The 15,896-nt window shown below is 38.8% G+C and overlaps 1 protein-coding gene across 3 annotated transcripts; it reads right to left on the bottom strand.

The window, feature by feature from the left end:
* Positions 1–902: 902 nt before the first annotated feature.
* Positions 903–13,827, bottom strand: LOC106583981 (LIM/homeobox protein Lhx9). Of its 3 annotated transcripts, XM_014168706.2 has the most exons (6): positions 13,586–13,827; positions 10,011–10,323; positions 8,843–9,045; positions 7,903–8,261; positions 5,080–5,279; positions 2,253–4,477 (listed from the first exon to the last, which is right to left on the bottom strand). In XM_014168706.2, the coding sequence occupies exons 2-6, from the start codon at positions 10,191–10,193 to the stop codon at positions 4,226–4,228; spliced, it is 1,197 nt and encodes a 398-aa protein (XP_014024181.1). In that variant the 5' UTR covers positions 10,194–10,323; positions 13,586–13,827; the 3' UTR covers positions 2,253–4,225. The 3 variants fall into 3 exon arrangements, with proteins under 3 accessions (XP_014024184.1, XP_014024181.1, XP_014024182.1); XM_014168709.2 differs by lacking the exons at positions 2,253–4,477; positions 13,586–13,827 and adding an exon at positions 903–1,851 and having other exon boundaries at positions 10,011–10,622; XM_014168707.2 differs by lacking the exon at positions 13,586–13,827 and having other exon boundaries at positions 7,903–8,258; positions 10,011–10,686.
* Positions 13,828–15,896: the final 2,069 nt, after the last annotated feature.

The raw sequence follows: 15,896 nt of genomic DNA, 5'->3' as shown, positions 1-15,896 counted from the left end.
GAATGTAATTGTACAATGGTATCTACTAGTATTTAAGACCCTGCAGTCTGCGCAATGCTCCATTATAATCTGAGGCATTCTACAAACCACATATCTTACACACAACTCGTCAACAGCTGAACTTGTCTTTTACTTGCCACACACACAAACACACTTGCACACTAATTGTTACAATAAGAAGCATGCCAGTCACCAACCTCCATCCCTTCACATTCTTGTCAGTCAGCAGGATGCTGTGATGATATCCAGAATCTCCTGAATCCAAGATGGCCGACACTGTTTGTTTGTGTCATGTTGCAATCCCACTTCCTGCTGCTCGCTAGTGTAAACCGTCCACCACCCGGGCATGGAAAAACAGCACGGCCGGCACCCCAGTGAGTGAGGTTTAGGCTTGGACTTGTCTGTAGCGTTTGCTGTTTCCTACGTTGTTGGAATTCAACAGCGAGCTGTTTTACTAGGCCCCATGTGGCACCACCGTTCCCCTCCCTCCCTCCCTCCAATCCCGGCCCTCTGCTCCCCTCTGTCTCACTCTTTCCTAACATGGATATGTAGCATTCATCATAGAGCAGTAAGTACACCACACTGAAGGAACCAGGGTAAAGCGGTGGGATCATGTTGCTGCTAAAGTCCACGCAATGTGATTCGTGAGACGCGGGTAGTCAAATATAATTGTTGTTTATCTCTAGAATGAAATGTAGTGCCCACATTTGTCAGGAGTCTGAATGGACTCCATCCAGAACTTAGAAAATGTAATTGAACAGAAAACAGATCGTAAATAGCTACATCTAATGAATGTAATCTACAGTATTATCAGTAATCACACACTTAGGAATTACATGTGCTGGTTGTGTAATTGAAAGTAATGCTGCATAGTAACCAAGAACGTAAGAATAACCACAATATTGAAATCAGATAATAATTGTATTGTTAATATTGTCCTTGGTTAGCTGAATTTCATGTACATGCATAAATAGGTTTCAAGCATTACAATCCATCCATGTCCTCACAATGACAATTCATTTTCCACCATAAAATATGTGGGCATGATCAGGATCAGGGACAGGCTTTTCACAGGGTTTATTTCACAGCTGACAATGAATGATACAAATACAATGCATCAAACAAAATCATAAAATACATCTCAAGGATAATGTTATCAAGATGAGGTGCATGCAAAATGGGAATCTTTTTCATCTTTTTTTGTTTGTTTGTTACGTCCTCTTTTCCTTAGTGAAGCCAGATCGCAAAGCGACAATTCTGCAGTCCTCTTCATCAGCCCGTTTGATGGCCGTCCTGCTCCCAAGTTTCAAGGAGGCCATGTGTTTACAAAATTACATTTGTGACAAAATAACTTTTTTCATAGAGTAAGCCGATTCTGTAGAGGGTGGGGTTGGGAGTGTGTGGGGTAAGGGAGGGGAGTGGGTGTGTGTCTCTGTGTGTTCGTGTCCTGTAGTGTTGTTTAAGGTCTGCTGTCTTTTAATCCCACTGTATCTCCTGTGCTGCCAGGCTGCTCTGCTATATACAACTGTTACTATACAACTTTATTCCACTGTGTGTGAATGGCATTCCAATACAAAGAGCAGACAAGTCTTTTTTCATAAGGATATCAGTAATCACACACTATTATCCTCTGTAGTTGGATTCAAATGTTCAGGAAAAACGTTTAAAATATTTATTTTGTTGTTTTGGACTAAAACATGTTTTTGTTTTTGTAAATTTTTTTCTCTATTCTATGGTCTTATCCTAATATTGTCTTTGTCTTCAATGGTGAGGAATTCCCCTTCTCTTAATACTTTAGGGAATTTTCAAACGTCGGGAAGTTTGGCTGTAATGCCCCAAGATTTGTTCTCCCTGAAAGAAATCATAGAGTAACAATATATTAACTACAGAGCAACCTGGCTTTATGGGTCTGCATTTACTCTTCACTTTAGCTCTACATAGATATATCAATCAATGTGGGCTTTGCAGCATTCCTTTTTCAATTTTAAAAAGTTATAGCCATATTCATGCATTAAAAAGCAATTTTCATAATTTTTGACTACTTGGTTTAGGTGCAAATCAATGGGGCATTACTTTAAAACTGTAAACACCATGAAATAGGAAATTAAAATAAGAGTAAAAATGTGGAACGCTTGTTTTGATTGGTCAATCAATCATTGAATGCTTTTTCATTTGTTGATGTGAGTAAAAAATAAAACAGTATCTAAGGAACAACACAAAAATGGCAAGTGTAATGAAAAATAAAAAACTCATTTAAAGCAAAGTATTTTTATTCACACAAATTTAATAAGATATATAACAACCGTTTGGTCCATAAATATTTAAGGGGAAATAGTTTCTATACACCATCTTTATCAAGAAACAGGGAAACATGGACAATCTTGATAGAACACTTACTGTACTGAACTATTAACACGAAAATCAATTTATAAGATTCTTGGATTAACCAACTATATCTGAAAGAGTGCACAAACGCTTTCTATGACATCGCTGCCCCCTTTTAACAGGATACACCATAAAAAGATCTTCAGAAATAAGATGTAAAACAGTACAAAACTAGTGAGGCGTCACAAGTATGTGAATCAGTTAACAAACAACACATATAATCCTGAAGTTCACAAACTTTCTTCCAAGTTATTTCATAAGGCACATAGTAGAACTGAGTTAGGCATCTACTTCATCAAGTAGATTGAGAATAACGCTTTGTTCTACAATAGAACAAATAGTGACAATTACAATAAAATGTTTTAACCCAGCAGCAAGAACTCCTTCTCTTTCTTTCTCTTAATCCGCACTATGTAGTCCTGCTTTGCTATCAACCACAACCCCAACGCCAACGCCCTTAAACAGCTGGCCCAGAAGACAAAAAAATACTAATTTAAAATGTTAGAACCCTGCAGAAGGACTGCTTCTCTTTCTTTCTCTTAATTCATCGAGAGGAAACATGTTTTTGGTCTGTTCAGTGGCAAGTGATCGTAAATAAAGTATAAATATGGCCTAACGTGAACATGGAGGATGATTTATTTGTCCCACTGGCTGCCTGTCTTCTACCATCTCCAGGTTTCTGAGGTCATTGTAAAGTTTCTGTCAGCTCTACGCCTCTAATCTGCCACATTGTCATCCCTCACTTTTTATCCTCCTCCCTTTTCCCTTTTTTTTAAATCAACCCTTCTTTACCCTGAGCAAAATGATGGGCAGCATTTTATTTAACAGTAATTCTACGGGCACATTGAATCCATATTTTAAAAAAATCAATTTGTGTGTTGTTATGTAAAATTAGGCCAGCAGATTAGAAAAAGTGCACTGTCATGGAAACAATCCTTTCAAACAGTGCCGATTAAACTATGTCCCAATCAGAATTTCACTCACTGATTTCTATTGTGGAACTCTTTCTAATATCAATGTTACTGCATTACATCTTTGACAGTTACCACTGTACAGATCTATAGATTTGTTCCGTTGTTATTGATTGTTTTCACAGTTGAGGTGTGTCAAGACAAAATGCATGTTGAGGTCACAGCAGCCACCTGGCATTTGAGTTGTATTGTCCGGGTTCTTGTAATGTATACAATGCAATTTAGAGATTAGAATTACTAATCCATAAAATAATCCAGTGTTTTGTTAGGTCCAGGATAACTCTGAATTATATTTTACAGCGTATTCTGCGAATGTATGATTCCAACGATTTCGAAAAAACGAAATACCTTAATGTGTCTTAAATAGGATAGTGCTAACATACACATTTCTAGAGCAAAATATTAATGATTTGAAATGTATTGATCAGTAAATAATACATTAATTATCAGGGACGGATAAATTTAGACTCAATCAAATGACCAAATGAAATAAAATAAAGTAAAAATAATATACTTTTCCCATTTTAAATAGTTCCATTTGGGCTCGGTCCAAGATTGTTGAACCCTCTTCATAATTGTTCAATGCCGTCCAGATTCAAAATGTCCTCTACACAAAACCAATCACTAAATACGTTGACTACAAACAGCTGCCAAGCGGTTGCAAATGCTACACATCAACATCATTTCCTCCTGTTTAAATGTTGCTGTAGTTGTTCTTGTTGATCTTGTTGCTTTTTTGTTGGGTACAGTACAGTACTTCCTGTATCCACAGAACTGTCTCTGTTTTCGTTAAAGGTGTTTCAAAAAATGTAAATGCAAATTAGGGGAAAAAACATAAATGAGTTAAGAGCTTAGAGTTGTAGAGCTTGCTAGAAAAGGTTTGTCAAGGTAGTCTGTGAGGGGCTCCCCGAATCATGGCTGTCCAAACTAGATGTGACGGAGGTCACTACAGTGATAGAGGGATTGGTCAGGTCTGTTAGTGTGGCCGCACTGGAGGGGGGCGTCAGAGCGCCGCTGTCGGACGAGGGCGGCGGGAGTGACGTGCCGTCGGCCTTGTCATTACCATTCTCCTGTCGCAAAACGTTCCTTCTGAATTTGGCTCTTGCGTTTTGGAACCATACCTGCAAATCCAATCCAATGGCTTTTACTTTATGTTTATGTCTAATTTATTAACTTATTTTCTTTGTCTCTTTTCTTTCTTTCTAATAAAATGCAATGGTTATGACATCACAGTGTTGTCCACTACCTGACTCTCCCCGTAGAGTAGAAAGAGTAAAGAACAATACCTACAAACTGTTTTTGACGCCATTATTTTGGGCTCAGGGAGTAGAAACCAAATGAGAAATGACCAGCTGAAAGAGTATTTTTATTTTGTAAAAGATCCTTACAGACTTGTGCACTCTCTCTTAAATTACTCTTCCCACCACTGACCCAGGGAGATTGGGAGTGATACGTGGATGAATTATATGTCTAGAAACCCTAAACACTACAAATACCATACATCTCCTTCATACAGTACATCAAGGAACCTGGTGCCTAACAACATTCCATACAACATCGGTAGAAAACCAATGAAAAAAATTGTATAAAAAAAAGATGATTTCAATGGACTTGAATGGAACTGATGGTCAAATGTGAGAACAGACAATGGACTGGGGGATATAGAGTGATGATGTCATACTAGGTCAAGAGGTCAGAAATGAGGGCAATGGCTGCTGCTTACCTGTAGAACTCTTTTGGTGAGGCCTGTCTTCTGGGCAAGCTGTTTGAGGTCCTTGGCGTCGGGGTTGTGGTTGATAGCAAAGTAGGACTTCATGGTGCGGAGCTGGTGGTGCTTGAAGGAGGTGCGCATGCGCTTGGTCTTCTGGGAGGGAGGGTAGGCCTGGTCACGGTCCAGGTGGTCTCCATCGTTCTCATTACAACCTGTCCAAGAGGAGGAGAAGGAGGGGTTGCAAAGTTAGAACAGATATACTGTGGTAAAGTGTGCATTGCAGTATAATTCTTCAAACAAAAAGTGGGGTGCTGTTGGTCCTCGTAAATATAATCCTGAGTTGACAACATAGACAGCACTCCCAAAATCAAGGTTGTTAGTTATAGAAAGATACAGCACATCCGATCAGGGTTAGGATAAGGTTATGATGATTCCATTGAACAGGAATTAAAGGCATAAAATGGCCATAACCTGGCCATCATTTTCAGTTAAGATTGAATGAAATCTTTCATTGAATCATACATAAGTTATTCAAAATGTAACGGACACAAACCCCTTATAGAAAGTATGTAAAGCAGATCCATATCTACAGTAGGAGTTGATCAGTCGTCAATTTGGTCTAGTTAGCATTTCTACTCCTCTATGCTTAAAGAAAGCAATAATGACTTGTCATTAAAATGTCATCTCTACTTCCAATATGCACCATACTAATATTCTGTCCTATGTTTATTGGATAATATTTAAAATAATTGATTGCGATGCCATGATCAAAAGACTATTATTTTCAACACATCCAGCAGACATGCTTAAAGCATATTCCTATAACAGACTTTACTCATTCTACTATAGGCCTATTACCTAAAGCGGTCATCTCTAAATCTCTGACTAATAAAAGAGGACAAAGGCTATAGCAGGTGGTTAATATATTCAAGACACCTATCTTGATATTTCCGCCCCCTGCAAATGCAAAACACAGTTCAAATGGCAGACTTTAGTGCTGGTTTCACAGACCCAAACTAGACGTTTCGTTGATACAGAACTAAACATGAACACAGATCAATTTAGGATTAAATATCTCTGGGCTACAGAATCAATTTATTTTTCAAATTAATCTTGGCCATAGTCCAAGACTACTACTCATATTTCATCAGTAACTTGTAACTTAAAACACTTATTTTCAGATGTCAAATATGCATCTTAATTCATGTTAGACAAGCATCTTAAAAGCACTGCAATAAAACAACATCTAAATCTTTAAATCTTGGGTATCCCATTTTCCTCAGCTATGATTGCTTGCTGAGTGCCTTTATTTCTACAACTACCCACCAGGGGTCGCTAACAAAACATGCTGAGTAGGTATACCAACTGCAAGATCGACATGGGACTGACCGCATGGAATAATTATCTAAAGACGTAGGCTATAGGCATATAGAGTCGATGGAACCTAAACATTAAACCGGATATAGACAATATCAACATTTTTGCTCAAAACTGACTGTGAAAGACAGGCAATTTCTGATTATACCTAATGAAATGTTTTTTGAATGCTATAGACAAAAGCAAGGATTTAATTCAGAGCTAAATCCAATCAAATGTATTTGCAGTGCAACCAAAAGTGCTTTAAGTATGGAAAGAGCACAACATCTACAGCTGAACATAAATGCAAAACAGAAATCAAATTAAGGGGCATATGGGCATGTTTCTGAAATGAAATAGTCTTGAGAAAAGAACCATTACCACCCTTGTCGTTATTAAAGCAAAATACAGTAGTCCAAGAAACATAACATATTAGGCTTGGGATAGACCATATTAGAAGACATGACAAAAGCATCGCATGAAAACAATTCAAATTCATTTTTATATAACGTTAGATACTGGAGAGGATGTAATGTTGTTGCTTGTTTGTTTAGGTTTTTTTGTATCCCGCTCCATCTCACTCACTCTGTTTCTGAGAACTGTGCTGACCTTCCGAGTATGATTCAGTGGTTGGAAGGCAGGGATTCCTACATCACCTTCAATTAATGCAGAACAATTATTTAACACGCAGATTACCCTTATTCCTCTCCATGCATGGAGAACAGAACAAATTTGGCACACAGTGACAAACTTTCTCAACCGGACACTAATTGTAAAAAGCGACAACAAAAGAGACGCCGCGGGGTTGGTTAGATTATAACATTCACCTTCTCAATGCCAGTTTTTAAATGTAAAATTACCTGTAATGTATAACGAGGAGGCAACTTCCCCCAAGAAAGACGAAAGGCGACATTTTAAATAGTTGAGCCCAAATTACTTTTACCCCCTGCACGTGCTTAGGTCACTGGTTCAAGTTCATGTGTGTACCCATTTTACAAATTCGATGACCTAATGAGAGCCATAATTAGGCTATAAAAGTAAATCTAATGGTTAACTGGGGGTAAATTTTGGATCAATTTTGACAGCAAGCAATTTAGCCTAAAGAGGAGAAATGCAAATACGCTACTTCATGAACAGAGCACACATTCATAGCAGACATCTTCCAAGGTGTGGAATGGCTAATTGTTCTCTTTCTTGTCCCCCCTTTTTTGGTTAAAATTGCTTTTGGTGTAGGACTACGGAGATGAGGCCCTGAAACACGGATCAAGCCAAAAAATTAATGAAATCTCCATATTCGACATACTCTTTTCTATTCAGTTCAACAGCGCGCGTCATGGGTTGGTTAGTTAGCATGTAGCCTAACAACAGGTTATAGGCCCTAATCAAAACATCCCCACCGAAACGTTATTTTCAAACAGCGCAATAGCATCAATTCCCCCGTACAACTCCCCAAACAGCAACTCCTCTCCGTCTCCTCACCTGAGTTGTAGCTGGCGATGTCTATGCCCATGGCGGGGCTCTTCCTCTTGCGAGGCCTTCCCTTCTGAGCTGTCCCAGTGCCATTGAAGTAAGGCAGCGCCAGACCTCCCCCTTTAGCCGCCAGCTCGGAGTAGTTGAGGCCTGGGTGTGGGTACTCTCCCTGGGCTATGGTCTCGAAGTGGACCCGGCAGTACACCAGGCTGTCCTTCATGCCGAAGTGGTCGCCGGTGGTCAGGGTCTTGTTGCACGTGGTGCACGTGAAGCAGCTCAGATGGTACACCGAGTCCCGCGCACGCATCACCATCTCCGATGCCGATATCCCGAGGTGGCAACGCGCACACCTCTGCACTGAGAACCTTCTGAAACAAGGACGCAATTCTTTAAAAACACGCCCAGACATAACACTTCTAAAACACTCAAAACAGGATTGAAAAAATGGAACACAAACACACACCGCGAGTGGCTACATAAAAATATAACTCCATGTTCTTACTGTGTTTTTATTCAGCAGTTTGCTTGTAATGTCATAACCTCCATCCGCAGGCCTATAATAACACCTCGCATTTGCAGCATGGCCAAGAGACGACAGATTGCCTCATATTTAGGCTGCTTGGCTATTACAGCTATTTATATTTCCATGTAGTAGATGCATTATATGGGGCCTTCCTTGTGTGACTTGTTGAATATGCCAAAGCTATAGCTGATCGAACCAATACGCCTTCTGTGCGTACATTTAACCTACAGCCTATTTCAAATGTTCTGTGGCCTGTGTTTGTGTTTATAGGTCTATTGTTTCAGACATTAACAATAGTTTGTATGACAGGCCTAATGCCAAACACACAGGGAGAGAGCGCGTGTGTGTTCAATCGTCGAATATTAAAATCAATAATTTCACTAGGCCTATAGAAAAACAACAATTCATAACCGTATGCTTTCTTACCTGTAGTAATCCTCCTTGCAGTAGATGCTGCCATCCTTGGCAAAACACGTGAGTTCTGACTCCAAATGTTGTTTACATTCACAGCATTTGAGGCACCGCAGGTGCCACTGTTTATCCACAGCAAGTAGGTAATATCTATCCGAGATTTTGCCTCCACAGCCAGCACACAACGCGGGCTTCTCCGGTCCCATCGAAGGCATGGTCTGGAGAGGAGGGGAATATTAATACATGTGGAAATGCATTGCTCACATCCTGCGCATGTGGTGAGGACTATTCTTTCCATGTGGGGTTTGGCTTGTGTGTGATAAAACTGTAACATATCTGAAAAATTACATATTAGCCTAATATGAGCATGGCACCATTTTCTTAAAAAGAAATAAATAGTAGAACGATCGTTAGACTTTCTTAAGTAGCCTATATATGACAGTTCGGTTTTAAAGCAAATCCCAAGAAATTCCTGCGGAGCTGAAAATGTGTCAACATGCAGGGCCCGTTGTGTTTAGGGAGTAACTGCATTCAATTTATCTAACAAATGGAGCCTGTATACATAAATGTATTACAATGACAAAGAATAATTAATTACGCTTCATTGCACATTTAAAATAAGCTGTATCGACAGCCTGGTGCGCTATGTCCTCCTACTTTCACACGTCTATAACTTAGCATTACTGCCAAAAGAACAACAATTAATAATAATAATAACAATAAATTATTATGTAGATGCTAATAATATCCAAACTATCTATGTAATATCTGTTTAATTAGGCCTATATATTATATAAATAATCAATAACAGCAATTTGTTATTTGTTCAAAATACAAATTGTGTAACAATTTGGCAAAATGTGAGTAATAATTGTCACTTTTACTTTATGCACTTTCACTTAGTTTAGTTGATAACTGAATGTATTTTTATTACATATGAACATTTCCACACACATGCATGTTCTTAAATAAATTTTTTTTCCATATAGGAACCTGTAAACGCAATATTAACCCCAACATTTTCTTTCGAGTGATTATTTCTTGCAGCTATCTTAGCCCAACTACAGCTTCATAAAGCATTTCCTTGCATTGAAACAGTTTATGCCCATTTGGATGTAAGTGTTTATCTTCATGGATGTCAGAACAAGAAAAGAAAACATTGCATTTAGTTCATTTTTCTTACCGATTCCCTTCCGTTGAGCTGCACGCCCTTGGCCAGGCGCGAGTCGGTTTTGGATCTCCTCTCCATCTCCTCCATGATGCCTTGGATGTGGTCACCGGAGATCCCGTGGAACAGCATGGCTCCCGCTCCTGAACGACGCAATGTGCAACTGCTCGCTTCTGCCTTGCAGCCCACAACTTCCATATACAGCTCTGCGTCCCGTAGGCTCAGAGCATCCGACTGGCTCTGCTGTTAGACTGTTAGACAGGCACACACACACACACACACACTCACACACACAAACAAGAGACACACTCAGCTCAGCTCACCTCCCCTGCAAGTGGTGGAGAGATGAGGGACGGGGAGAAATCAAGGCAGGAAGAAATTATTTCCTCTCCCCTGAATGTTTTGTAAAAAAAAATAAAAAATAAGTATAGTCCAGCTGATCCGGCGGTGGCCAGTATATGCACTGATGATGATGGTGGTGATGGACGGTTAAAATAGCAGAAGTTTAGATTAGGTGTTTTTCTCTCGACAGTCCCGCACCGATCTCACGTTATAGGGTTCCGTGTGCTTGAAGGTCAGATTGGGACTGCCTGAGTTGGAGAGCCGTGTCCTATTTGTGAAGAGAGCAAAAGCCTGCCCAGTTTGGATAATTTGGTAGGAGGAGTCGTTCCCTCTCTCTATGCCACTGATTTCTATTCACCAACAAAGAGCTGTCACTCTCCCCTCTAACCCGCCGTGTATGCTGGCTGCGAGAGCGTGGAGAGAGACACTTTGGTTATTGACATTTTCATTACTTTTCTTTTCTATAGGTTTTAGTTATCGGACGACATTAGTGGAGTCTAAATCGCAGTGACACGATACGGTTTAGTGATATTTGCATAATCTCTTGGTGTGATTGAATTAGAAGGATAAACCTTGGATATTGAATTGTAATTTGAACGAATTTTAATCTGTATAAAATGTAATATGGAGTTTCAGTAGTCTCACTTGTTGAATTTGATTCCATAACTTTATGTGAAACGTCTAGTGGAAAGGCACGTCTTAAGTGAAAAAGTTGTGTGTGGGTGATATCTTTCCTTGTCATGTATTTTTTTGCCGCCGTGCATTTTTAAATGTGATAGTCATTTACCTGTGAGCGTGCTGTGTAGGCCTAATAACTAAGAAAGGCTATAACATGTTTACAACAAAAAAAAGTTGAACATTTTGGATTGGATTTTTAAAATATTAGTTGTATCGGTAAAAGGTTCAATTTACCCGGATTCTGGTTCATTAATACTATAGAATACATGTTGTGTGTATGTGTGTGTGTCATAGCCAACATATGTCCAGTTTAGCCTACAAAACACTAGTAGGCCTGCGAAATAATATTAGACCTATATAATACGATAAATATGCCTCAAATAGTGCATGGCAAATACATAGGCCCATTCTAAAACGAACAAATCCCAGGCCCTTTTCTCTTTTTCTGATAACCAACATAATACGTTAGGCCTATCCCAATTAAGAAGACATTAGCTTATATGAATTGTCGAGTTATATAGCTGCATGTGTTGAAGTGACAGTGGTAGACTGCATTCTGTGTAAGTAACGTAGGCCCTAATTACTGCTTTTAAAGCCAGATCAATGCTCTCAAATTAAACAGTAACCTAAAATCAACGTAAACTAATTATCCGCCACTGACTCTTCATTAGCATGTCCCTCGTCTCTCCAATTAAACATTCTGTACTCAAACTATCACCTTACATTGACAGACAGGCATCGCTCTCCAATGTGACAACACACACCCATGATATTTGCTAGATCGGTTTGTTTCTTTGTTTTTAAATTTAAATTGTGCACCTTAATCTAAGATATTGAATTCCATAAAATATATTTATTGATTGTATAGCATTTGGTTGAAGAAGTAATTTATATTATCTATAACGAATGTGTGTATCGTTTTGTGCCTATGTTCCCGGCCGAGGCCTGACAGACAATAAAACACGTCTGGGAGAATTAAAGGTTTTGTGTCAGAGGACAAAAGATAACTCTCCTTACAGTCCGGACCATTAGACTTCCCAAAGCTCCATGAAGTTGCAGGTGCGCTTCCTCACGCCAACACCAATCATTTTAAGACCTGTTACATTTCCATTTTGTCGCGGGGATCAGAAGTCGTGTGTTTAATTGGGCCCCCCTAGATAACACGGCGCGTAAATGTCTAAACTTTAAAGGAGGTGGATGTGCTATACAGCAGCAGCGGAGTTAATTCGCGCTCTGTCAGTTTCATACCACTGAAGTAAAAAAAAAAAAGGCACTCAGGACTCAGGATTATTTTCACTTGGACAAAGAAAACCTAAAACGGAAAACGTGCAGTTCAGTGTGACATTTACTTGAAGTGTTTATTATGCGGTCCCAAGAGAGCATAGAACACGCAGAAGTGGCCCACCTAATTTAAAAACGCTTATACAAAATGTAGGCTATAGCTGTTGTTACTTGTTTATTTGAGAAAATAAAATGATCCATGTTATTATTATTATTATTATTATTATTTCATTGTGCTTCTTCAGAAGGAATAGGAAATGTTACATAGCCCCTAGATGCATGTGTCTCCCTGGCCTCCAGCAATGACATTTCATCCAAGTGAAAAGGGATTAAAATGCGTCAGTGCATGCACGAGCTCTCCCAGTGTTCATCTCTGAAATGGAAAACAACCTATTTCGTTTTTTAAACTTAGATCGATATTTAACGTTATCCCCTCTTAGTTTATAGCTAGGCCTATTTCACAAGTCTATAGGCCTATAAGCAGGTTCTTCGTTAGCCTGTATAAATGCGTAATCGTCTGCTATATGATGTTTAAAAGAAATGCCCATTGATGATGCAATTTATATGTGACTCCGACACATATAATTATCCTCTTACGAAATTAATGTATTGGTCTTTAAACGAGTTGGCTTTTATATTTTGCGTTGAATTCATCTCTGCATTGTTCTTAACCATGCCGGGTTTTTGTCTCTTGAAGAATAAAATAAATAAAATGAAATATAGGAGCCAACAAAAGTATTTCCATTCCTGTCAGAATTCCTCCTTATTTTACTATTATTTGGGTGGCTCCAGAAGACTATTTATCATGACATTTGAGAATTGGCAACACATTTACGCTACTATGAATTCCTTTTTAGTCCGTTTTCCCTCTCGTGCCTTTTCACTATTTTGCTGCGGCTTTGCTGAGAATCATGCAGTTCACTGTACTGTGCAGCTTCTTCTCAATTTCAACCTTGATTTCTTTCAAACAAAATGTTGACCATGACCATACTGTATTCGAAACAATGACAGATAAGACAGCTATATTTTACCTATTCCACGGGCGGCTCAATGCTGACTTTTGTTTCCTTGTGAATAAAAGAAATATCGCCAATCCGTCAACATAGGCTTTCTCAAAGCTCAGTTACACGGCTCACTATATCCGTCATTATTAATGCAAAGTCTTATAGCTTACACACACGCACAACTTTTGCACACGCACCTCGGAAAAAAGCAACCATGTGCATATAATGTATAGCACATCGAATAATTGTGTGAAAATGTGTAATTCAGGTGAAAGTTGAGGTTACCTTCAGGCTGATAATGCGCTGTCCTGGTATAGAAACCAACCTTGTGTTGAGAAGGTTGCAGGCCTGTAGAAGAGAGGAAAGGAGAGGAGGAGGAGAGGATAGCAGAGATTCTGCCGGTAGATGGGGGTTGTTCCTTGTTTCTTGTAGTCCTAGTGAGTGTCAATTAAAACAAACCTACCGCTTGGCGAGAAGATATTTATTTATATATATATTCTTCTCCCTCCACCAAACCCTCTCAAACAAACGGTTAATGAGAGCTCACGAGCCAACGTTGAGACACACGCACGCACGAACACACACACACACACACACACACACACACACACACACACACACACACACACACACACACACACACACACACACACACACACACACACATCACGGGTTTGTCCAAAATATCATTATGTCATTGCCCATATGAATAAAATCAGGTCAAGTGTTTGTTACACCCTGATAGCAGGGATCCATGTTAATAAATCATTGAGCTCTGCAGTCAAACTGTCTTAACAATATCTGTCGAAGATGAAAACAGCAAGGTGCACTCCTAATAACCTTACAGTGCATATAAATAATGTTATTCAATTGAGATTATTATGAAACTTAACATGAATCTATGTTGTGTCACATGTCATAAACCTCATATGTTATATAGGTATATTGCCCAAATCAGGGGAAATATTGAAAACTGTTGAAACGAAATATTGTGATTTTGAAGACAGAAAAAAAATAATTACATTCACTTTCTCCTCTGAAATGGTCTAGGCTTATGGCATTCACATGTAGTGTTTTCTAATCACATGGGAAAAAATATCCTCTACGTTTTTGAATGGTTCCATTCCAATTTGAGTCAATCCCTGTCTCTCCTCCAGTCAATAGGCCTACCGGTAGGCCTTACAATGAAAAATGGAAGATGGTCAATATAATTCTACTACACTAGCTAGGTTTCCATCCAATTGACAGATTTTCTTGAGAATATTTTAAAAATCCTCATAAAACAATATGCGCATTTTCCCACCAGAGAGGATAAAGGCTGTAGGTAATGATTCAGTGCACATAAAGAAACATTTTGTAGTTATATTCTCATATACTGAATAGAAAATACAAGTTAAATGGGTTTCCATTGCATTTTCAATTGTACTGATGTTTTTCTCATAAAAAAAATCTTGCGTTAAATAGCAAGTGTGCACACTCTGGTATTGGCACGTGGACTCTATAGCCAACAGCTCGCAGATACAGTGCGGATATAGCCTACATTATGCTATTATTATGGACAAAAGAGCAATACTTTTTTTATTTGTCAAACTGCAGCCAAGCATTGCTGTCACCTGAATAAGACCTTTGATATTTATTGGAAAGGTTTCCGTCGTTTTTATGCGAGAAAAGTAGGACGACATCGGATAAAGATTTCATGACAGGCCTGATAAAAATATGTCCGTAAACTTTCCAAATGTTGACAAAACAAATATGCTACACAAGGTGTGATCTTTTTTTGTGGTAAAATGTATTAAAAATCGATATTTCTCTGCCGTTTGACAAATAAAACAAATCTCTCTCTTTTGTCCATAATAACCTCATAATGTAGTAGGCTCTATCTGCAAGTGCGAGTTGTTGACACACGCCAAGACCAGAGAGGACACATTCGCTACACGACGCAAATTTGTTTGTGACAAAACCATTAGTAGAGTTGAAAAACTTTTATTTTTTATTCAGTATATTGGAATTTAACCGCAGAAGTTATTTTTATGTGCACTACGTCATCACGCACAGCCTTTAATCTGCAATAAATCAATTTAATGAAAACACATCTCTGGTGGGAAAATGTGCAAATTGTTTTCATGTGGATTTTAGAATATTCACATCGAAATCTGTGGCCAATTGGATGGAAACATAGCTAGTAACTTTCCATGCACAGTTTTTATGTGCGTAAAGTCGCACCATATATAAAAAAGCATGACAGCTTTGATGGAAACAGGAATTTTCGGTAGTTGCCAACAGATCATTTGTTCCTTTGACATGATGGTGGGAACTTTTTGTGTTGGTAAAATGAATTATGACATGGTAGTGGAAACGCCTTTATCCGCAAATATGAATAGAATAACCATCATATGGAAGTAAACTTGGAGACACGGGATGATATGATGTATGGTCTTCTATCCTCCCATTACAACTTGGGAAACCATGCAGTTTTTTAGACTACAGATGAAGTTATGATGAACTTCACAGGGTGGTGAAGGTGGACGGTGATAAACTTGATGCTCCTTTCCGAAAAAATGTTTTCAGTATTATCCATAATAGTCTTACCATGTAG

The sequence above is a fragment of the Salmo salar genome, chromosome ssa23 (genome assembly GCF_905237065.1).
Source record: "Salmo salar chromosome ssa23, Ssal_v3.1, whole genome shotgun sequence".
NCBI lineage: Eukaryota > Metazoa > Chordata > Actinopteri > Salmoniformes > Salmonidae > Salmo > Salmo salar.
Note: the sequence above shows the minus strand (reverse complement) of the source record. Positions and strands in the feature narration are given on the sequence as shown.